At 36.1% G+C, this 22,646-nt stretch overlaps 1 protein-coding gene across 4 annotated transcripts; it reads right to left on the reverse strand.

Annotated features, from left to right (window-relative positions):
• Nucleotides 1-6,187: 6,187 nt before the first annotated feature.
• LOC147398787 (zinc finger CCCH domain-containing protein 27-like) lies at nucleotides 6,188-19,320 on the reverse strand. Of its 4 annotated transcripts, none has more exons than XR_015180031.1 (8): nucleotides 19,027-19,320; nucleotides 17,659-17,777; nucleotides 13,282-14,240; nucleotides 11,117-12,223; nucleotides 9,999-10,346; nucleotides 8,918-9,467; nucleotides 6,896-6,979; nucleotides 6,188-6,516 (listed from the first exon to the last, which is right to left on the reverse strand). XR_015180031.1 is itself a non-coding variant. In XM_086448096.1 (7 exons), exons 1-6 carry the CDS (start codon nucleotides 19,092-19,094, stop codon nucleotides 8,919-8,921), a joined length of 3,150 nt encoding a protein of 1,049 aa, XP_086304222.1. In that variant the 5' UTR covers nucleotides 19,095-19,320; the 3' UTR covers nucleotides 6,656-6,979; nucleotide 8,918. The 4 variants fall into 4 exon arrangements, 2 of the variants coding, with proteins under 2 accessions (XP_086304222.1, XP_086304223.1); XR_015180030.1 differs by lacking the exon at nucleotides 6,188-6,516 and adding an exon at nucleotides 6,656-6,791; XM_086448096.1 differs by lacking the exon at nucleotides 6,188-6,516 and having other exon boundaries at nucleotides 6,656-6,979.
• Between the last annotated feature and the right edge of the window lie 3,326 nt (nucleotides 19,321-22,646).

Raw genomic sequence — 22,646 nt, forward strand, 5'->3', positions numbered from 1 at the left:
TCAGATCACTTACTGTCTCCTTATAAGTTACAAGGACGGCTTCTATATATATATATATATATATATATATGAAGATTTGCAAAATCTACACACATGATGTCCCAGAACACAGGACAAGGTATGAACATAAACAAAATAAAGAGCTGTAAAAAAAAAAAATGACACACAACACAAGAATTCACGTGATTCGCCTACTCCATTGATGAGAGCTGGATCAAATTACTATATTTTGAAAAAGATTACAGCCCTAGAGATCTCTAGCCACCGCACACAAAGGAAGCAAAAGCCATTTCCCGGCCTCGTGTGTGTGTGTGTGTGTGTGTGTGTGTGTGTGTGTGTGGAGTGGGTTTGGTTGGAGGGAGGGAGGGGGGAGGGGGTTGATAGAACGATGGTCCCACATCGCCTTTTAGATCCTAATTTGTGTGTTATATAAGGAGAAGACAACCCTTACATTTCGATCATGGTTTTGAGGTTGAGTTAAGCCCATGGACCTTTAATTCGACATCAAGCCGAGTCCATCTATTTCTGGATGCGTGGAAGTGTTTCCCGGGGGCAGGGGGGAGGGAAGGGGTTAAAACCATGGTCTCACATTCCCTATGGAAGCCTAATCCAACCCTCACCTTACAACCATGGTTTTGCCATTGAGTTAGACCCATGGACCTTAATCTGGTTTCAGAGTCGAGCCCATTGTTTTTGGATGTGTGAAAGCATTTCCTTGACTCTGTATACGGTGTCCCACGTGATTGGGGGGGGGAGGGGGAGTGAACGATGGTCCCACATTTCCTGTGGGAGCCCAATATGTATGGTGTGTAAGGAGAAGACAACTCTCACCTTACAATCATGGTTTTGAGGTTAGGTTAAGCCCATGAACCTTAATTTAGTATCAGAGTCTATTTTTGAATGTGTGGAAGCATTTCCCTAGTTCTATATGTGGTGTCCCATGTGATTGGAGGGGGGGGTAGAACGATGGTCCCACATTCCTTGTGGGAGCTCAATTTGTGCAGATAAGGAGAAGACAACCCTTACCTTCCGACTATGGTTTTGAGGTTGAATTAGGCCCATAGACCTTAATATGGGAGGGGTAGGGGGAAGCGTCCCTGCATGATTTTGAAAGATACTAAACACACCAATCACAACAGTAGGAATGTCAATGGGTATCCATTCAATTGAAATTAGAACCAAAAAATTGTTGTCTTGGATCGGACGTGATTCAGTTCTTTTGGCAGATACTCATAAGTGATTTATTTTTATGTGGTAGATGATTGAGGGTTTTCTTTTCCTTTCAATTTAAATAGATATTACATTAACTTCTTCAGTTTCCATATAAAATAGAGAGATTCTATTCCCACACCAACTTTTGCAAATGTGAACCCACTTAATATAAATAAATAAATAAATAAAAAGTTTCCATATGAAATATGTACTCTAATTTAAAATAGATCACCTCTACCAAAAAAAAATTAAAATTTATTGTAAAGAAAATGGATTTTAGTTTAAAAAAATAATAATTAACACATCTTTAAGTAGAACAAATTATTATTTAATTGTTAATAATTTTTTATTAGTGTAAAATTTATTTAAAAAAAAAAAACAAAAAACACAAAAGCATATGAAAAAAATTAAAAGTCACAAATAGAATCTCATCTGAACACAAAGTCTTTATAAGTGACGTATGTAAGGAAGATGGAATGCGACTATCACTCGAGATTATTTATTGATGGTTTTGATTCCTCATTCCACTTATTTTAGAATCAGAATATAAACCAAATAAAAAATGATAGGTTTCTATTCTCGATACCCTTACGCACCGATCCGTTAACATCCTTACAGAAGGAGAAATGGCTCTAACGGCCTTGCAATCCCACATATTTTTTATTTTTATTTATATATATAGGGTCAGGTTCAAAGGACAACCATTTTTACACACATATAGACAACGTGTTTTGTCTTATATGGGTAAAAATGTTTGGAATGGACTGATTTTTTGTGAGGATGATCTCTGTGGTGAGGAGATCATCCTTGCCAAAAATCAGCTCATTATGAAACTTCTAGACCGTCCAATTTTTGTTGAAATTATAGACCATCCATTTTTGTAAATCAATTTTGATGGGGTTACAAGTTTTGGAATGGGATGATTTTTTGCCAGGATGATCCCCTCGTCACAGAGATCATCCTCACAAAAAATCAGCCCATTCCAAACATTTTTACCTATATAAGACAAACACGTTGTCTATATGTGTGTCGCAATGTGTGTTGGAGGAACCCGACCCATATATATATTATATGGAAGGCAGCTGAGATGGGGAAATGACATCTACCTTACCCATCACGTGGCCAGGTATCACTGCACCACATTGCATAATATAAAAGAAAAAGGGTTTGCAATGATACGAGGAAGCTGTCCTGTCCTGTCCTGTCCTGTCCTGTCCTGTCAGGGCTCACTCGATTCGACCCAACCTTACATTGACAGAACAGAACCCATATAAGATGTATGAACCCATGAGAGTGATAGATAATGTGAGGAAAGCATAACATCAGATACCTGGCAACGTTGAGAAAGAGATTCTTTCCCTTTATCTTATCCTCCACAATCCAACTGGTAACCCACAAACAAGAAAGAATTCTGTAACCTTAAGTAACCTGTATTTCTCTTCCCACTTGACATTGATTGTACATCCTCTATATTTCTTCTCTCTCTCTCTCTCTCTCATAGTCCAGACTATATATGTATTGTGCTCTTATGTCTATTTGTGTAAACCTCTAGCCCAGCCCATTGGAAATATTGAGTGTTTGCTCTTGGGCCGAAAGCTAGCAAAATTTAAAAGGTCAACAATCTCGAGCCCTATTAGGGGGTTTCCAATTAACAAAATAATCCCTAAAATGATGGGAACCTGCACTCCACGTTGACTATCAATCATCTTAAGTATTTTTTTTTCTTTGTTAAACAGGTAAGTCTATGTCTTTAAAATAATTATTGTAATGAAATATTGGTGTCTATTACAACAAATAGATTACAATATGTAATAATTAAAAGAAAAACTATAATGTTATAATTATAGAATATATTAGAAAACTTAAAAAAAAAAATGTTTATATTTTAAATATTTATTATTAATAAATATTATGTCATAAAAATAGTTAAGAGGAAAAATGATGTCAAGCTATGGGTACGGGATGAGTGAAAATATAGCTAAGATATGAACCATGGTAGAGTTAAAATTGCCCTTATCAAGGCATAATTTAGTTAATTAATTTGTTTCTATAAATTATTAATTTTAAATTATATAGGAATTCTTACTATATAAAAGGAGATGATGGAGTAGGCAAAACAAAAGGTAACCCGACTACACTCCAAAAACATTCTACATCGTAATAAAAGGAAACCCAACTTCTTAGGTTCAAACCCCTTGAACGCCTTCTTATACTAAATGCTAATTGTTAACCACTAACCTCAGCAAGCAAAAAAAAAAAAAAAATGATGCTCTCATGTTCTTGATCCCAGACTCAATCGTTTTGGGCTCGGTTCACTATGGCTGGGACAAGTAATTAGTCTATAAATTGTTGGGAAAATAATCTAAACTATTTAAGTCCCCTGGATTTAGTAACCACAACAAAATATTACGACAAGCAAAGAACATCAAAGCATTTAAACTCCGGGTCTAGATGGCTTTGAAGAGGGGTTTTATGAGTCTTTCTGGGATGTGGTGGGTAGGGATATCTGTGAAACAGTTTGGAATTTCTTCCAGCATGGAAAATTATTAAAGGAAGTTAATTCAACATTTCTTTGTTTGATCCCGAAAGAGGAAATTGCCAAGACCTTAAACAAGTTCCGACCTATTTCTCTCTGCAATTTTCTTTACAAAATTGTGTCAAAAAGTCTAGCAAATAGGCTTTCCTTGTGTCTCTCTTCTATGGTGAGTCTCCACCAATCGACTTTTATTAAGGGTAGAAAAATAAAGGATATTATTCTTTTAGCCCATAAGATGATCCATATTTTTCATCTTTCAAACAATCCTCAAGCTTTGTGTGCAAAAATAGACATCCGAAAACTTATGATTGGGTGGGGTTAGTAATGGAATGTGTAAAGACTGCTAAATTTTTAGTAATAATTAATGGGTCATCCCATGGTTATTTTTCAAGCGGTCGCGAATTGCAACAAGGGGATCCTCTTTCTCCTTATATTTTCACTTGGGTAATGAAAATCCTTTCTTCAATTATTTTGTACAGAATTGATTCACATTTGATTGAGGTTCCTAAAATCCAAGGGATCTTTGGAATTTCACATCTAATTTTTGCGGATAATGTATTTTTTTTTTCTTCTATAAATGATATCAATTTCGTGAAAATGTTGAGGGGATCTATTGACTTATTTCATTGTTGTTCGTGTCTTGAGGTTAGTGCAAATAAAACTGTGGTGTCCTTTAGTTAGGATTTTATTAATAAAGAGAATGTCATAAACTGTCTTGGTTCCCAAGAGCGTAGTCTTCCCATAACTTATTTGGGTTTGCCTCTATTTTTTTCTTGATTAATCCATTCCATGTGTCAGCCATTGATTGATAAAGTGTAAAAGAGGATTTTTGGGTGAAAATCACATTTCCTTCCTTATGCAGGCCGATTGGAACTTATTAAATCCATTTTGTCGAGTTTTCAATTCTATTGGTTGACTTCCTTCAATATCCCAATTAGTGTTCTTAAAAAATGGAGTCAATTTTAAATAAATTCCTTTGGAGTGGTCATCTTTAGATAGATATAGTCATCTTATTTCTATGGAATAAAGTGTGTACTCCTATGGAATCCGGAGGTCTTGGCATTAGAAGGGCTCAGGTGCGGAACAAAATTGGGTTGATGAAGTCCTTTTGTAACCTAATTGAGAACAAATCGTTATGGTTATCATGGATGTGATAAAGATATTTGAAAATTTCAGATTTGTGGCGTTGTCAACCACCTCAAATGGCTTCTTGGGCTTGGAGGGGAATTTTGAAGGCTAGGGAGGAATTGATGAATTATCTAAATATTTTTTGTGGGAAATGGGAAAAATACATTTATGTGGACGAACCCTTGGTTAAGTGGTGATTTTTTGGTTAACCGCTTTGGGTATATCATGCTTTTGGAAGCCGTATTGATGCAAAGGTGAGTGAGTTTGTACAAGAAGGATGGTGGTATTTGAGTAAGCCGGACTTGAATAGAAAGAAAGAAGTAATAGATGCTACAAATGCATTTTCTTCTAAAAGTATGTTTATTGCTATAGATGGGGAGAGACCGAAGGAGGCTTGGAAATATGTTTTGTGGAATAAATGGAGAATTCTGAGATATTCCATGATAACATGACTTGCTATGCATAAGAGGCTTTCTATCGTGGACAGTTCACATAAAAGAGGTTTTACTTTTGTTTCATGGTGTCCCTTATGTTATAAAACATTGGAGTCTTGTGACCAATCTTCTTTGAATGTGAGTTTAACCAATGGCAATCTGCTTGAAGTTTGGAATAAGTAGAGTGAGTGTGAGTACATCTCGAGAAGAAATTTTGGTAATTGGTAGTGTTCAATTTCCAAGCAAAGTGATGCATAATGTGTTGAATTTGAGCTTCTGTGCTCTAGTTTATCACTTTTGGAGGAAGAGGAATAACCGTATTTTTGATAGTATGGTACATGATAAATACTATATTCCTTAAAAAGTTGGAGAGGATGTTAGTTTTTTTTTTTTTTTTTTCATGGAGTAGAGATTAAAAATGAGTTTAATGAAGCGAGTTGTCCATTCTTGAATAGTTGGGATCGCTCTGCAAAATTATGCAACGCTCTTCGAAAAGTATGTTTTGGTCTTGTCTTCAAGAAGGGTTTGTGAAAATTAACACAAATGGTTTTGGTGTTGGCCATGGGAGCCGGTATTGGATTCATTGGTAGAAATCTTGTTTGCATTGTTGTAAAAAAGAAAAAGGTACATTAAAAGCCAGATTTGTTCAGATTCGATGTATTCTATTAATTGCTTGAATAAGATGATGATACGTTCTTGGTGGTATGAAAAAGCAATGAAGAAATCCAGATTTTGGCACAATCATTTCAAGATTATATTTTTTTATTTCCATTGGTAGGAAACAAATAGAGGGCCAGACTTTTTGGCAAGGCTTGGAGCTTGTGGGAATGAATTTCTTGTAGTAGAGGATGTTGTTTCAACGCCTCAAGAACTCATGAATATTGCAATTGATGATCTATCATTAATTATGTTTGAGTTTAATGAATAAAAAAGGGAGGAACCCTACAACACCAGCTTACTGATGGAAAAAAACAGAACATCAAAGCATTTATAGTCTCTTGGCAGAACAAAAGCATTGCCTTGGCAATGCAACACTCAAACCGAAAAGCAAGGGTAGAACCGACGACAGTACAGTCCACACGACACCTAAAACTGGGGCCTCCAATTGACCTTAAAAGACTTAACACCGAAATAGTCCCTATCATGGAACTCAAAAGCTTGATCCCTTCCCAAATTTCTTGATGTAATGAGGATCATGGAGAAACCCTAAAAACGGGTTAAAAGGAAACAACTCTATCATGATCCCATTCAAATTTTCAATGGCAGTTACATTTATAAAAGAAAGGAAAAAAATACAAAGGAAACTCTGCAATGTTTCGTGACCAGTTCATATGAATGAGATGGCTATCAAGAAATCGGTCCTTATAGTGCACAAAAGGAAAAATCAGTTTCTTTTTTATTTTTTTACCCGTATTCTTCCTAAGAAATGAATATTTTTTACTCAAACTGCAAAAGAGAACCCCAAAAGCTAGATACAAAATCTGCAAGTGAACAATTTCATAAGCACCTGCAGATGTTACATATATAAAAAAAAATTCTGTTTTACACTTCAGAAAAGAAATTATGGGAGTGTTTGATACTCGACCTCTCTCTTATGAAGCACAGGTACGCATTCACATAGTCAAGCTCCCTAGAACATGAGAATCTTATTGCTGAGGATTAAAATACCCTGTAAATGCCAAAGTAATAATAATTGTGACCAGAACAAGAATCAAGATGGTTGTGCTGATTCTAATTCAACAAAAGCAAAGTCAATTTTTTCCACATGACATAACAGCTGAAAATGACATTTCCCGTTTAATTGATGAGAAGCAGCAGCAGGAGGCATAAAAATACTTGCTTTTGTACTCTTGATTAGTGCCACATCCCTAAGAGCGAGCATCCTTACTAAAATTGCACTGCTCATATTCTGTCTTGGCCCTACTTACCATAATATCCTAACCTAAGGTATCTGATGCAGGACGATGAGGGGAGACAAGAAAATATGGAGATTTTAGGGAATTTGATTTAGGATTTTGGGTAAGGATTAAAGATTTGAGATTAGATTTACGATTTGAGTTTGGATTAAGATAGGGCAAACCCAAAAGGTCAAATAATTTATTTTTATTTTTTTTCAATTATTGTAGGATAGAGAAAAGGGTTAAAGGTTTGCAGGATAAGGAAATGATTAAAGATTAAAGATTTAGAAAAGAGATCAATGAAATAAGGGTTGAAGAAAATGGGAAAATAAATACGGGTAGAAATTTGTAAGTTTCAGGAATCAAGAATCAAGAAAGGGTATCAAGAATCAAGAAAATCAACAACAATGAACTAAAAGAAAATCAAAACAAAAGAATAGAAAAGAAAAATAAAGATTAGAAGAAAATAATGTTATATTGGACTCACTCCAAAATGGCCTCACACCACACCCATTGTTGGGAAGATCAAACTCAAGCTTTTTTTTTTATTCATCATTCTTTATTCTTTGAAGAAAATTATAGTAAAAAGCAAGTATTTATAATGTTCTCTAAACCCTAAATCTAATCTCAACTATCCAACTAAAATAATGAGATCTAATGGTTGTAAATAAAACTTAAAACAACTTAAATAAAACAAAAACAAAAATACCATCTATGTCACAATCCGGTAACTTTATTTCTCATGAATTTTCAGCCTATGAAAACTCATTAAAAATACACTATAAAGTTACCAAATTGCCCCCTAACACCTATACTAATATCATAGGTTAATTAAACATCAAAATAAGCCCAAAAAACCTAAAATAGAAAACTAAAAAAAAAAAAATCTACTCTTCAATATTTGATGTCCCCATCAGTATCCTTTCGATTTCTACTTTTGCATTGACTTTTCTATGGTATCATAGACCAATATTGAATCCTTGCAAGTAGTGCCTAGAAACATCCAAGAAGGCATTTCTGACTAATTGGCTTAAATGCACCATTATCAAAGAGGGTTAATGATGCTCATTATTTATGGTACTTTTTTTTTATAGTTAGTTTACAGTAATTTTGTTTTTCTCATGAAGATAGTTGGAAGTGTTTTTATTAAAATGATGAAAGATCCCTATTTTCTTGAATGGTTTTTTTCCGTAGTAGGTATAGTTTTTTTAAATTTATCTGTAATTAGAAGTGGTAAGTTTTCAGAATTAAGTCTTTACGAAAAGTGCTTTTTTTTTTTGCCTTTAAGTTGAATTTGAGTTGTCTAGCAACCCATAGAAAGACATGTACTCATTCAGTATAGAGTCAAACAGTATTTTTAAAGTTGCTTTGATTTGCTATGGTTCTTCCCACTTTTCAGATGGTAAATATTTCTCACAACATGGTAGTGTTAATCAAACCCAACTGCAATGTGAGGAGTGATTCCTTGCTTGGATGTTGCTGATTCCATCCCAATATTTTATGAACTATAACCCATCAAAATAGTCGAAAGTCTGACCAGCCTTAATCTAGAACTAAGCCTGCCCCAGTCCCATCCATACCCTAAATCTTAAGTCTCCTCCGATTAAGTGGATGAGGAGAAAATTTCAGATTCTCTTATTTAGTACCACAAAACCATGCAATCTTAACAGCATGCATGAACAAGATTTTGGTAGAGCAAAAACAATCACCTTATTGTGCAATTTCAACATTTAGGCCATCCTCATGATTCACAATATCAGCTTCAGATGATCCAGTCTCACATGATGAGATGGTAACAGGATTGGACTGGCAAGCTTCTACCAGTTCCATAGGCTCAGCACCGCCCTTTATCCCTTCTGAATCCAAAGGTTCACCATTTCCATTGGTAGATTCTACCTGAGAAACACTGCATATTGACTTTCCAGTACTTGATGAAGAAGACCCTGATGTTACAATATTTGCCACAACGTCAACATCCGGAGAACCCTTTGGAGTGGTAGTTGGAGAACGTTCTCTGCCACTGTAGTTGTTACTAGAATGACTGGAGGTTGTTAGCCAAGAAAACTGTAAATTGTGGCCTTGCAAGCATTTACCATTTGAAAATGCCCTCTCTGCTGATCGACGTGTTGTGAAAGTTATAAGAGCACAACAATTTTCAGACGGCTTGGAATGAACAGCACCAGTATGAGCTTCCAGTTCTTCAAGCTCAACGGTAGAGAGATCTCCGAATGGTGAAAAGTGTTCTTTCAAAACAGTAACCTAAAAAATAGAAAGACGTCAGTTTCAAAGTACGATGATCCTGGTGCATTTCATCACATAATCAACTAAACAGAATAAAATGGTAGGAAACTCTTTACGGTGATAAAAAGAAAATCTAATCTAACTACATCTCTTTAAGGGTAAATCACAGATTTAAATATAATCTCAGGGCATTGTCTCAGTTAAGAGAAAAAACCAAGATTGTCTCGGTCTCTAGAAATCGTACAATGTTTCCATCCGGTCTTGACAAAAAATGAGTATTTCTGCCGAAACAGTATGGAACTTCAAATCTATAGGTGAGGTATAGATGGTGACAATTATCATCACTATATATCAGAAAAATATATGTAGTGCCCATGTAACAAGGACTCATTCCATCTATCCAAAAAAAAAAAAACGACTCATTCCCTAAGATTATTCTGCACTGGACCCAATGAAGAACAAAACAAAACTACACTTACAAGTTTTTCCAAACAAAATATAGAATATTTTGCTTTATATAACAGTTATACATTAGAGAGAGAGTCTTACGTTAGCAAAATCAGCAGGTATTGGTGGAAGAATTCTAAATGTGGTAGGACGATTGTCCAATTTGAACCTATTCACCAGAAAGGGAGTCCCTACTGGTGCTGACAAACAGTTTGGCAGCCTTGAACTCCTAGGTGACTGCAACACCATGTTTGGGTTTGTTTTTGATGTGGGAGACACAATACTCTCTCCAGAATTGTCCTTATCCAGTGTCTTCTCAGCTGGCTGTGCCCCAGTTGTACCATAATTTGTGGACCTCGGAGTTGAAGATCTTGCAACATCATTCAGCATCGCCACCTTCTGCCTCTTAATACCTTGTTCAACAGTCACTTCACCCTTGACTGTTATAGCCTGCAAAAAAAACATTTTAGGGTGGACTGCAGAAAGATCCTGGGATATGTTATTTCCTTCTTATGCTGCCATTTATTAATTCTTGTTGAAACAAGAATGTGGACACGCTAGAGACGAATAGGTAAGATATATTACTAGTCACTGAAATCTTCTTTCATTTCACTTCTTATTGATACTTCTCTTAAGAATTGAGCATATTAAATAGCTGGAAAAAGAGAAGGTGCAGACTCATGCACACTAACCGAGTTGATCTGAGAGATTGTTTAACAGTATCTTAAAAGATTCTCTCCAGTGCAGTGGAATGTTCATTAATACAGTTTAAGAAACAAATATGCATCTATGACTACATAAACCAAAGGAATGTTATTTTGCTAGGCAAGAAAGATTAGTAGTTGAAGGCAGGTTTTGAACCCAGGTCGTGGTATCAACACTCACAAAATTTAACCAACTTAGAAAGCTGGCACTTTCACCTTAGAAATTAAGAACCAAATGTTTACAATTGAAGAGTTTGCAAGCATGTGTCAACAACACTAGAGCTCTATACATACATACATACATTAAGGGAACCAACGTTGGGAGCCAAAATTTGTCCTATATGGGAAAAGTTTCGGATTTGGCTGATTTTTTGTTTGGATGATCTCCTCGCCAAAGAGATCCACACAAAAAATCAGCCCATTCCTAAACTTCTAACCCATATAGGAATATTTTGACTCCCTAATGTAAGCTGCCGAACATTGCCCTATATATATATAGTGGAAATTGAGTCTTACTTGTTTCTCAAGCTCATACAACTTGCGGCGGAAGTCGATCCGTTTTCGGTCCAACCTTTCCTGCTTTAAACGGATTTCCTCCTTCAAAAGTTCCAAATTGTCCAGCTTCTTCTGTGATGAAGGTGGAGCCTTGGGACCATTTGTCATCCCAGGTGCAGAACCAACCTTCGGAGCTATGGATGGGAGATTTTCTTTTCCTCTATTAGAAACAGATGTCACACCACTCGGAGCTGCAGATGCAGTATTGGCCCCACTGCTTACACTGTCAACAGGAACACTGTCCCTGTTAGCCCACCATAGCTTGATGAAGCGGTTACCCATTACAGCATCTGGTGCCTTCAGAGCGGCCTCTGCCTCTTCTCTTTTAGAGAATTGGACAAAAGCTCGTTCACTGTTCAGTGGTATATAAATGTCTATAACCTCCCCAAATTTTTGAAAATGTGAAAGAAGAGCCTCCCTCTTGTTATTTTTCAGGGGAATATTATTGACAAATAGAGTACGTAAAGCTTTTTGCGGAGTTCTCCCAACATTACCCGCAACAGATTTCATAACTTCTGAGACAACGTCTTCTGAAACAGTCCATTTCCTTTGATGGCCATTAGCTGGAACACCGGACAATTCCTGCTCTTGATTTTCTTTTGGTTCATTTTGGAGACAACCATCAGTTTTTGCTGCCATTTCTATTTTATTTCCAGAATTTCCAATTCGTCCCCAAACAGATGAAGTTGTAGAGCATTCACGATCATCAGATAACCTGAAATTAGTGCGGTCAGAAAAGTCAGCATCCCATAAGGGTTCAGTCTCATCAATCCTGGGTGACGGGAGCCTCAGGAGAGCACTTGATGTTTCAGGACGGTCAGTACTCCACAAAGGCTGATCGGGATCATACAAATCAGGATCACCGGCACTAGCTGAAGTAGACAACACCCGGTTCAAGCTTAAACCATCGTTACTTGTTCCAGGCTTGCTACTCTTATCTTGTAAATCTTTGCTGTTTGTTAATAGGCTCGAAGGAGCATTGACCGATGATAAAGGTCCCATTCCAGCTGGAGTTCCAAGTAAGTGTGCACTTGGAAGTGAAACAGGGAGATTGAACTGTGAGAGGCTCTGTGATTTGCAAAACCAGCCATTGGTTATGAAAGTTGGATGGGCCTTATGCAATTAAATAAAAAAATCTCAACCCCAAGATCTTACTTCTAAGCAACAATTTCTTCAGTTTATACAATTAATGATTTTCTTACTCCCAGTAACATTTCTTATTTGTTATCAACAATAGAATAATATATTGTAAAAAACCTTACTTCAAATGCTTTGCAATATTAAAGAAGAAATATGAAAGCATGAACAAATTTCATCCTCCCTGCTTCTTCGTTGTGTATAGAGCACATCAAGGCTGGTTGGCACCAACCACTCAGTGGGTTGCACAAACGATATATAGTTGAAAGTAGGATCCAATCCAACTGGATCAACAGTAGAGTTTTTTTAAAAGGTACAACATAGACATATGATCAGTGTTTTAAAAATAAATAAAATAAAACAACTATTTTTTTTGGCTTGATACATGGTTTGAAAATGAACAATTACTGAACTCTTAAATTTTAAATTTAAATCAACACTGAAAGTTGTCATTTTAATTTTCTTGTTTTGTAAAGTTCTTAAAATCTTCTGAGGGGGTGGAGCCTGTGACTGTGGGATTAGTCTCAGCCAAAGGGTGGGGGGATACCCACGAAAAAAAAAAAAAAAAAAGTTCTTAAAATCTTGTAACCTACATCATGTGGCATTAGATCATGTTTTTGAAGTTGAAGTTACCAGATTTTGGGAAGAAACCAAAAATACTTAATATTTCATTTTTGGGTCTGACCGGTTGAACCACTTTGGACTGACCCGGTCAATCATATGGGTCAACAACTGGTCCAGTTTTTGAAACAGTGCATATGACTCAATCAGCTTTTCACCTAGAAGATACCCCAGATTGGATCCATGGAATGTTAGGTCACAACCATCCTGCTTGTGTACTACAAGTACAGCAATGGCAGGGAAAAGCCTTCTTCCTGACTTTACATCCTATAGAAATCAGCCTCACAAAATCCATGGCAAAGGTTTATGTCTATGAAAATATGCTCATGAAATCAATAAAGCAAGTAAAAAAAAAAAAAAGTGTATACCTGAACATCTTCGACAACAATACGATTTACACCATGCTCCATTGGACACATATCCCCCCGCAGACAAAATCCACGCTCCTCGAAGTCTTTACAGCGTTGACAAGGAATGCCTATACTTAATGTAGGATTTATTGGTGGTCTAAGAGTTCCTTGCAAAAACGGATGGAACGTGTCCAGGCCCCCATTGGGCATTCCTGGAACTAACCCAAATGCACCCCAAGATGCACTGAGCGTACTTGCAGCATCTTGGAGCCCCCTTCCTGTGAACAGATTAGGAGGCAGATGTCCCTGCACAGTCATTTGTGATGAAAAATCATGCGGATCAACAGAGCTGAATCTTGACTCATGTTGGCTCCAGGGAGTGAGACCCCTTCCTCTTCCTCTTTCGATGGGAAGACAACTTAGTGAGGTAGATAAATCAAAACGAAACGAAGGGTCACCGTGAAATGCCTGGCTTGATCTGGCCCTCTGACCTAAATCCAGAGGAGCCCGAGGCAATGGTCCCAAGCCAGGGCGCCTTTTTTCGAACTTCACAAAAAGGTCTCTCTCCAAAGGACCAGGGTTATATTCTTTTCGGTTTTCGCTCGGCTGAAGATTACTCTCTGGGAACATGCGCCCATTTTCAAAGGGTCTGTTCCGCTTTCTGTTTGGCCTCCTTAAATGTTGTTCATTCACCTCGTTGTCAAAAGACTGAGATGGGGTCTCCCGCCTCCGATGTTTATGGTTGCGATCATCATCATTGTCATCGCTGGCTTCTTTCTCTTCAGAATCACTCCCGTGACCAGAAGAAGGAGAAAACCCTTCTGGCCTCGAAGACAAGTTTTTCAATTCTACCAGATCCTCCGTAGTGAGAGAAGGAGATGGCCCAACTTTCTTGATAGAATCCAAACCCTTGACAGCTTCTACAATTGAACCATCTTCTAGAGAGTGGAACAATTTTGTGATGAAAGAATTTGTACCTATAAACATGGGAAGAGGATTGAAAATAAATTATTTTTATAAAATGAAAGAACAAAATATAATTAGAATTGCATTTTTCATGACCTAGTGTACTTCTATTCATGTGTACAAGATCATGAATGGAAAAAATATAACATCCAATAGATATCACATTCAAGGAAAAAATATAACATTAAATAGAACGCTTGTTTCTCTTATGAGAATATGCATTAACTAATACCACAGGGTATTTATGGAAAATCCAAGGACACCCAGTTCATTTCTTTTTCTAACCTTCTCTTCTATGCACCCTTTTCTCTATTATTTCTCCTTACATACTCAATTACATCCTCTTTCATACATATCCTTCCTCCATCACAAATTTCTTGAACAATCTATCTTTTTTCTAAACGTGTTTGCTAAAGCTCTCATCAAATACTACTTGAGATACAGAAGCACTAAAACACCAAGACTAGTTTGATCAACAAAAACCTATCACTTACTCTGTCTGCAGCTACAAGCCTACAACATCATTTAACATACCCTATTTACCTCAACTAGGCTTTGCTGCCATTCGTCTAGTTTGGTGTTGGAACCATTACCAAGAGATAGTGGGAGGACCATAAATTAAACCGTAAGTTTTCGATTTTCAAAGAACTTTTAATAATTAAGAAAAAAAATGGAAGAATATATAAGCACATTTTATTTTACTTATTTTTTAATATAGTACTCCGTGTTTTTTTACAACCCCCCAACACGTAAGAGATTGTTTGATGGAGCATTACTTAGACGAGTCACGGTGCTTCACTTGATGCTAAGGCTTAGGATGTGCATGTTTAAAAAAAAATCTTTGTGTGGTAGTCCCTAGAAATATTCTCTGACTCTCATTTGCATGTAATCACAAAGGTGTATGCAAATCACCTTTTTGTTCATTGAAGTGTGGCTATAGACAAAAACCTCATTGCAATGTCTCAGTGGATTGGGAGTCAAATGGATATTCCTCTCTAGGATGTGGACAAAGCAGGGGGTTGGTTATTGATTTTCATTTAATAGTATATAAAAAGAAGTTAGAAAGAAAGAAAAAAAATAAACAAAAGGAAAAAAAAGGTGTTCCCCTTCTCACCTCTGCTGGGATGTTCCAAAAGAATGGAACAAACAGATTTCGCAAATTAAAATCAACCTTTTTATTCAGTAGAAGCAGCCTTTAGAATTATTATTTTTTCCATTTTGATTAGTAAAGCAGATTTAGTAAAACAAACTGTGATTAAAATTAAAAAATAAGATACTTAGATCCGATTTGTGATTCATCCATTATTAACAAAAATTGAAGATGGACTATGGAAAAAAGAAGGCTAGCATACTACGGCAAGACAAAAAAGCTCTGCTTCTTAATAGCAGAATCGCTAGGAACGCTGGTAAAGAGAGCGGTGAATATTGGTGAGTTGGTAGGATTTCAAGTTGAGGATGAGGGACAGCAAGTATCACATTTACAGTTTGCAGATGACACATTGGTCTTTTTGGATGCATCCCTAGATCAGGTAAGATTCTTGAGAGGACTTCTTTGTTGTTTCCAGGTGATATTTGGGCTTCGAATTAATCTAGGAAAAAGTAAGTCTTTGATATAGGCCTAGTTCCAAAGATTCGTAGGTGGGTCACAATGTTTGGTTGGACACAAGGTTTCTTTCCATTCTATAGCTAGGTTTGCCTTGGAGGGCAGGTTTCAGATGTAAAGAAATTTGGGGGAGTTCGTGGAAAGCGAGATACCTCTCAAAAGGGAGTATTGTCACACTGATCAAGAGCACCCTTTTCAAGTATACCGGTTTATCAACTATCCTTGCTCCTGATTCCCAAGAGTGTTGAGTTAATATTGTAAAAGTTGATTAGAAACTTTTTGTGGAATGAGAGGGATGGGAAGAGAAAATTTCACTTGATTAAGTGGAAGGTGGTTTGCTACCCAAAAAGAAATGGGGGGTCAGGCATTAAAGGTCTCAATCTATCTAATATGACTCTTTTAGGGAAATGGTTGTGGAAATTTGGAGAAGAGAGGTCAAGTATGTGGAGAAAGGTTATTAAGGCAAAATATGGTGAAAAGTTACATGGGTGGGAGTCTAAAGAAGTTAAGACCCCTTACAGGTGTAGTTTGTGGGGATGAATTATGAGTGTAAGTTCAAAGTTTAGGGAGTTGGTGGCCTATAAATGTGGGAGCAGGGATAGAATTCACTTCTGGTAGGGCAGGTGGTGCACTAGGTCTCCATTATCCACTCAATTCCTGTTGCTATACGCGCTATCCTTAAAAGAGGGAGTCCAATTGCTGAATTCCTGAACCATTTAGGGAATGGGTCATTGTGGGATTTTGACTTCAAAAGGGATTTTAATGATTGGGAGATTTGACAGAGTGCAAAGGACATAATCTTCTCTATAAGTTCATTCCGATCAATAATGTCCCCACAAAGTTTATCTTCCTTCTCTGTGGGTCCCATTTGGGGTCATAAAATTCCCTCGAAAGTGGCTTTCTTTATTTCGTTGGTGGCCTCGGGCAAAATTCTTTCCTTTAATAATCTTATAGCCATAGAGGATTTGTTGGGCCAAATTTTTGTTTCTTGCTCAGAGGGAATGGGGAATCAATTGCCCACTTACTGATCCATGGCCCATTCGTTTGGAAACTTTGGTTCCATTTCTTGAGTCTCTTTAATTGTTCATGGGTGCAACCAAATTTGGTCCTCGCACTTTTCCAAGCTTGGAATCTTAACGTGTTCTTGGGTGGAAAAAGATAGCTTTGGTACCTCATCCCTTTTGTCATGTGTTGGGTAAAGTGATGAGAAAGAAATCGAAGGATTTTCAATGGGCATGATTTGAAGGTTCAAGATATGATATCGGAGGTGTTGGGCTTTATGTATTTTTGAGTAAACTGGAATCAGATTTTAAAGGGGTGTTTTTTAATACTTTGTGTTTAGACGGGAAGCTTTATGCTCAGAGTAGTCTTGTAATTTGGCTTTCTTCTATTCTAGTTTTCTTGTATCGTGGCTGGTTATCTCAACCGGTCGTTTTCTTCGATTAATAAAATTTGTTTATATATCAAAAAACAAAACAGCTATGCCTCTTCTCAGGGGTTCTTGGGGGCGGCTGAAAACGAGTTGCATGGGCCGTTGTATGGCCAGTCAACCCATCCTCAGCTTTTATTCCCCCTTTGAACTCCTTTTACCCCCACAGTTGCGAATTGACTGACCCCAAGAGTAAAGCATAAGTAACAATTAAATAGGGTTAAATCTTCACATCAATAAACTCCAACTCCCCAAAACACATGCAATGCTTCGTAACATGCACCAGCGATCACGCCAACCAGTTTAATTACAATAAGAGTAAATTTGAATGGTAGGAATCATAATTCTGAAGGCATAAAAGAAGAGGCAAAACAAAATCTTCTCAAATGAAGCATACCCGGACCCAGAAATTCAACTAATTTCTCAGAACAAAGTTGTTGTAGCTCTTCAATAGGTTTGTCCTTCTTTAGCAATGCTGCCACATATTCAGCAAGAATTACAGGGTCGGCCTCCGTCCTGCAGAATGCAAACAACATTCACAAAAAATTAATAGTGATGAAGAGATGCTGATGTAACTTTTTTGCCTTGCTCTTTCCGTTGTATGCCCCCCCCCCCCCCACACCCAAAAAAAAAATTTCCTTTATGTTGACCAAAAAAATAAATTTTTTATATGTAAATGCCAATTTATAGATAAAAGTGGTCGAGATGACCAACTAAGTACAGCAAGATAAACCACAAATGACAAAGACTCAAGACCACAAAACCATTCCCACCTTCCCAAAAAAATCCTCAAAAAATACCCCCTCTGAACACTATAAAGACTTTACACCACCAGAAAACAAACCCAAGCTGGAAATACAAATGCCTTGCAAGGAAGGTTCCTTGGCTTTGAACACTCAACACTTTGAAAAAAGGAAAGGAGTTTAGCAAAGTCATTATTTTATTGGGATGTTTTTTCATTGGTAAAATCTGTTCATAGTTTAGGGGTTTCTTTTTTAAAGATTTTTTGTTTGAATGGGATTTTGATAGCAATGAGGACTCCTAATGTTTTAATGGCCTCCAGCTCTTTTTGTTTTAAACTTTCTTTTTTCTCCTCCTCTCTTCTGCTTTTTCAGGATGGTCTTCTTGATCACCTCTGTGGGTTCTGTTTTGCTTCTTGTTTGCTACAATAAGCTCGCTTAACCAATCAAAAAAATTCAAAGAATTTCTAGAAAGTACAAATTTCATTTTAATGAATAATGTAACAAAAAAAATTCTAAGAAATTCATACATAGCTTCGGAACCCAGTGCTCAGGATAATTAGGTTTCACGTTCAAATCCCTCTTAATCTCTATTTTACCAAGTTTTAGTTTGACTCCTCAAATTGATTTATCCAAACAAACTAATGAAGATTGTAGGACTGACAAAATTACAGTTTAATAATTGCAAACTATCAGAAATGCAATCATCATTTAATAAAATAGGGTTAGGAACCATCTCTCCAAAGGCGATTCTTTGGAGAGAAAAAATGCATTAAAGGACAGAAAAAATGACACAAAAGAGGGAAATTAATTGAAAGATAGATTACATAGATTTTCGATATAAATGAAACGAAATTAACTCACTAAACCTAATCACAGCTGCAATGTTCTTCATATCCAACAAAATTGGGGGGAAAATGGAAATGCAAAACCCTAGAAACCAATAACAATATATATGTAGATATAGGTTTTCGACGATCGAAGACAAGGACAAAAAGAAAATTCGAGAATTCGAGATCACTTACAGTGGTTGGAGATTCTTTACGAGATATCTAGTTAAGGAAGATTCCTCAAATTTCATATTTACAACCATCACTCTTCATCGTCTGTTGCCGAATACGAGGAAAACGAAACCCTAGATTGCAATTGATGGAGGAAAATTTGCAGAGAGAGCGATGGCAGAAGTGTAATTAGCAGAGGAACAACGGGGTTGTGTTGAGTGCTTCGTCTGTATACGTTGGTGGGGTTTTTCAACCTATTTGTTCTCTGCGGAAGAAGCTGAGACTCCAAACCAAATGGATTTTTTTTATTATTTTTTGGCGAAAAGAACCATAGGGAAGCGAGAAGGAATAAAAAAAAATTAAAAACATAAATAAAAAATTACAGAAAATTAAGTTAATAGTAAATAAAAAAAAAGGTATTTACGATGTAAGGAATTGTGGGTTTTTGGTAATTTACTTTGAGAATTTCTATTGGCACCTCAATTTGTTTACTTATTGCAGTTCAATTAAGAAAAAAAATTAATACTAGATGATCCATTCTTTCGCTTTAGGAGAATACATTGGTACTTTTTTTTTCTATTTTTTTTAACTCTTATTAGATGCTAAATTTTACTTACTAGGTATCATTAATTTATTCATATATCACACTTCAATGAAAAAAAATTAAAAATTATGTATAAATTACAATGGTAAAAAAGATGATTTTATTTTTTATTCAGATAAATGAATTTGGATTTATGGGATGAGAGTAATTTTACAATTTTACATTAAAAAGAGAAAAACCGGGGTAGCACGAAGAAGTTTTAGAAAAAATTATCCTTGCATCTTTGAAAATCATTTAATTTGATTATTTGACTATTATAAGAAAATGATGGTGTGCCAATAGCAATTGTCTTTATTTTAATGGCAATAAAATAATTTGTGCCCAAAAAATTTGACTAATGATGATCTCATGCTCTGTATTTGGATGGTCCCTAACTTGATAGTTAGGGAACCATAAATCTTTTTCTTGTGTATCTCGTAGCAAAGGGACTATGGTTCTGTGATGAAAGCGTACAAAGCACATATGAAAAAAGAGCGTCAAATTATCACAACTCAAAAAAATTCCATGAATTGTGGTCAATGGAAAATAAGTAAATAACTACAAAATCAACAAAATTTCACGATAATTTGCAAAGAAACAACCAAGCATACAATTGTTGTGGGCCTACCAAGTACAAGAGAAATGATTTAAGGCGTGGTTAAAACATGTTTAAAAGAAGGCTGTGTCAAAACTCAAGAGAGTGAAAAATGGATGCAATGCCCCCTATGTCAATGTGTAGATATCACACTGAATCACACCATACAAGCTGATGGCCCTGCTTGATACACCCCGCGACATATCAAAATTCGTAAAAGCATATTGACAAAGTTTGGATTTTGTGATTATGCAGTGAGAGGTCAATTTGGTTAATTCAGAAAAATTTTGCAACGAAATTTCAGAGATTATACAAAATATTTTATTGGATTTCTTACTAAAACCTATCATCATCAACCTCTCTGTCTCTAAAGCCTAACTTTTTTGATGTTGAATGTTGAAAAAACTAAAATTTTGGAGGTGAAGGATAAAATATTTCCATATTCCATGATTAATTGAGGGATTGTTGATTGATTTGTCAATTTGCCAAATTAATCAGCTAACCCCTAATTAGGAAAATTTTACGAATTTCTTGAAAAATTCGTCCAATTTTGTGATCATGGGTGCAAGACCCTACTGAGTCATGAGTAGTGTCAAACGACCTGGCACCTTCCAAATTAAATGATTTCAAATGATTCTGATCACGATGAACTACTACATGACATCAAGAGGCATATCAAGATCAAATCCATGAGAGAGATATCATCCAATTGATAGACGACTTCACAAAAGGTTACCTTGATGGATGTTGATTGATAATGTCCTAATTATTCGATTTTGGGATTGTAATTACACTAAGATTATCATCATATAATTGTTAGTTCATATAAATAATTGCAAAATTAAATTATTTATCCAAATTAATAGAACTAATGAGATATTATTGCTAAATGCAGATAAATAAAGCGCACATGAAAGTTGCCAAACGATTAACAAAGTCGGTTACAATGTGCGTGCAAAAAAGAGAAAAATGATCGAAAATGAGCTGAAAAGGGTGCCACATCACCGTGCTACGGTTGGACTTGGGTGCTCCGCGGTGAACTCGAGGAATTTGTCCTCGAGATTTGCATGAGATGTTCGAGAAGCTTCGGTGGTTGTAACTGAATGGGTCCTTCGGAGCAAATCATCCGCCAAATCAACCCGATTACCCTAATACAAATGTTATAAATTTGAGGGTTGATTTTAGAGAAGGGGTCCCATCTTGGGTTCCTCTTGACCCTCTTCTTCTCCTTAATTTCTCTGTATTTTTCTTGATTTTTCTTTTAGAGAGAGTTTATGTAGTAGTGAGAGGATCAATTGTTTCTTTTATTTCTTATTGTAGTTCTTTTGGGAGTCATTAAAGAAGGATTAAAGTGCATCTTCTTCTTCACCCATCTTCTCCTTTCTTTTATTATTTTCTGCAATTATAATCATTGCGATGATCGGCTAAACTCTCATTAGAGAAGTCAAGAATGCCGGAGCAAGTTCACTCTATTAATGCTGTTTCAATTCGTTATTTCTATTTTACATGTTAATTCTGTGAAACTCTTCATGATAAGATCATCTAACTTATACTTCTATTTTAACTTTGATGAGTGTTACTTAGATAAGCTTAAGAACACTCATGCTCTGTGACGAATGGAAGTATAAGCCAGATAATCTTGCCTAGATCAGAGATCTTCATGAACACCTTTGAGTTCCAATCAATGGTTCCATCGAATCATCTTCCGATCCACGAGCAATGACTTGCTACGTGGATTGAGTTATATTTAGAATTAAATAGCATTTTGGATGACTTGCAATGGTAGACTTGAATTCTCTAAGCTTCTTTCTTATATTTTCAATCTCTATTTTCTGTTTAGATTTCAATTTACAAGTTAATTTTCATCTTATTTGTGCAACAAATCTGATTTGTTTTTAAATCAATCTGTTTCAAAACTCTGTTATGATTTTAATCCGAATGAATCTTTGAATCTTCATTGCCCCTGTGGAACGAATTCGACTTACTCAAAGTCTATTTCTTAATCTCTATTTTACACAGCAAATTTTATAACGATTATCGATGATCATAATGATCCCAATAATTGACTTGTGGGGCCTGTTTGTAAGCAAAGAGTTGAGGATGAAAGTTGGTTAAGAGAAGTTGCTACATCCATATGTGAGAAAGTTGCAACTCTCCAACTCTTTATTACTTTTTTTTCTATACCTATGAGGTGAGAGTTGAAACTTCTTACCCAGTAACAACAGTTGTAACTCCATGGTGAATTCTCACACTCAATCAAATTTAGAGTCGCAATTAACTCAATGACAACTATTATAAGTTGGAACTAGGAAGTCCGACACTTAAGAAGGACAATTCTGTAAAAATATTAAAATATTTTGACCACAACATTCCTAGACAAACCGGAAGATAATTCGAGAAAAATCAACACAAACCAAAACTTTAATTAAAATTTTGACTCCAAGCACATTTCATGTCGGAATATTC

This window comes from Akebia trifoliata, chromosome 7 (assembly GCF_017979445.1).
Source record: "Akebia trifoliata isolate Shusen 1 chromosome 7, ASM1797944v1, whole genome shotgun sequence".
In the NCBI taxonomy this organism is placed as follows: domain Eukaryota; kingdom Viridiplantae; phylum Streptophyta; class Magnoliopsida; order Ranunculales; family Lardizabalaceae; genus Akebia; species Akebia trifoliata.

Coding starts and splice junctions, on each gene's coding strand:
- LOC147398787 (XM_086448096.1), bottom strand. CDS start 19,094: ATGGTTGTAAATATGAAATTTGAGGAATCTTCCTTAACTAGATATCTC. Junction 17,778..19,026: donor GTAAAGAATCTCCAACCACT/GTAAGTGATCTC, acceptor TGCATTCTGCAG/GACGGAGGCCGACCCTGTAA. Junction 12,224..13,281: donor TTGTTGTCGAAGATGTTCAG/GTATACACTTTT, acceptor TGCAAATCACAG/AGCCTCTCACAGTTCAATCT.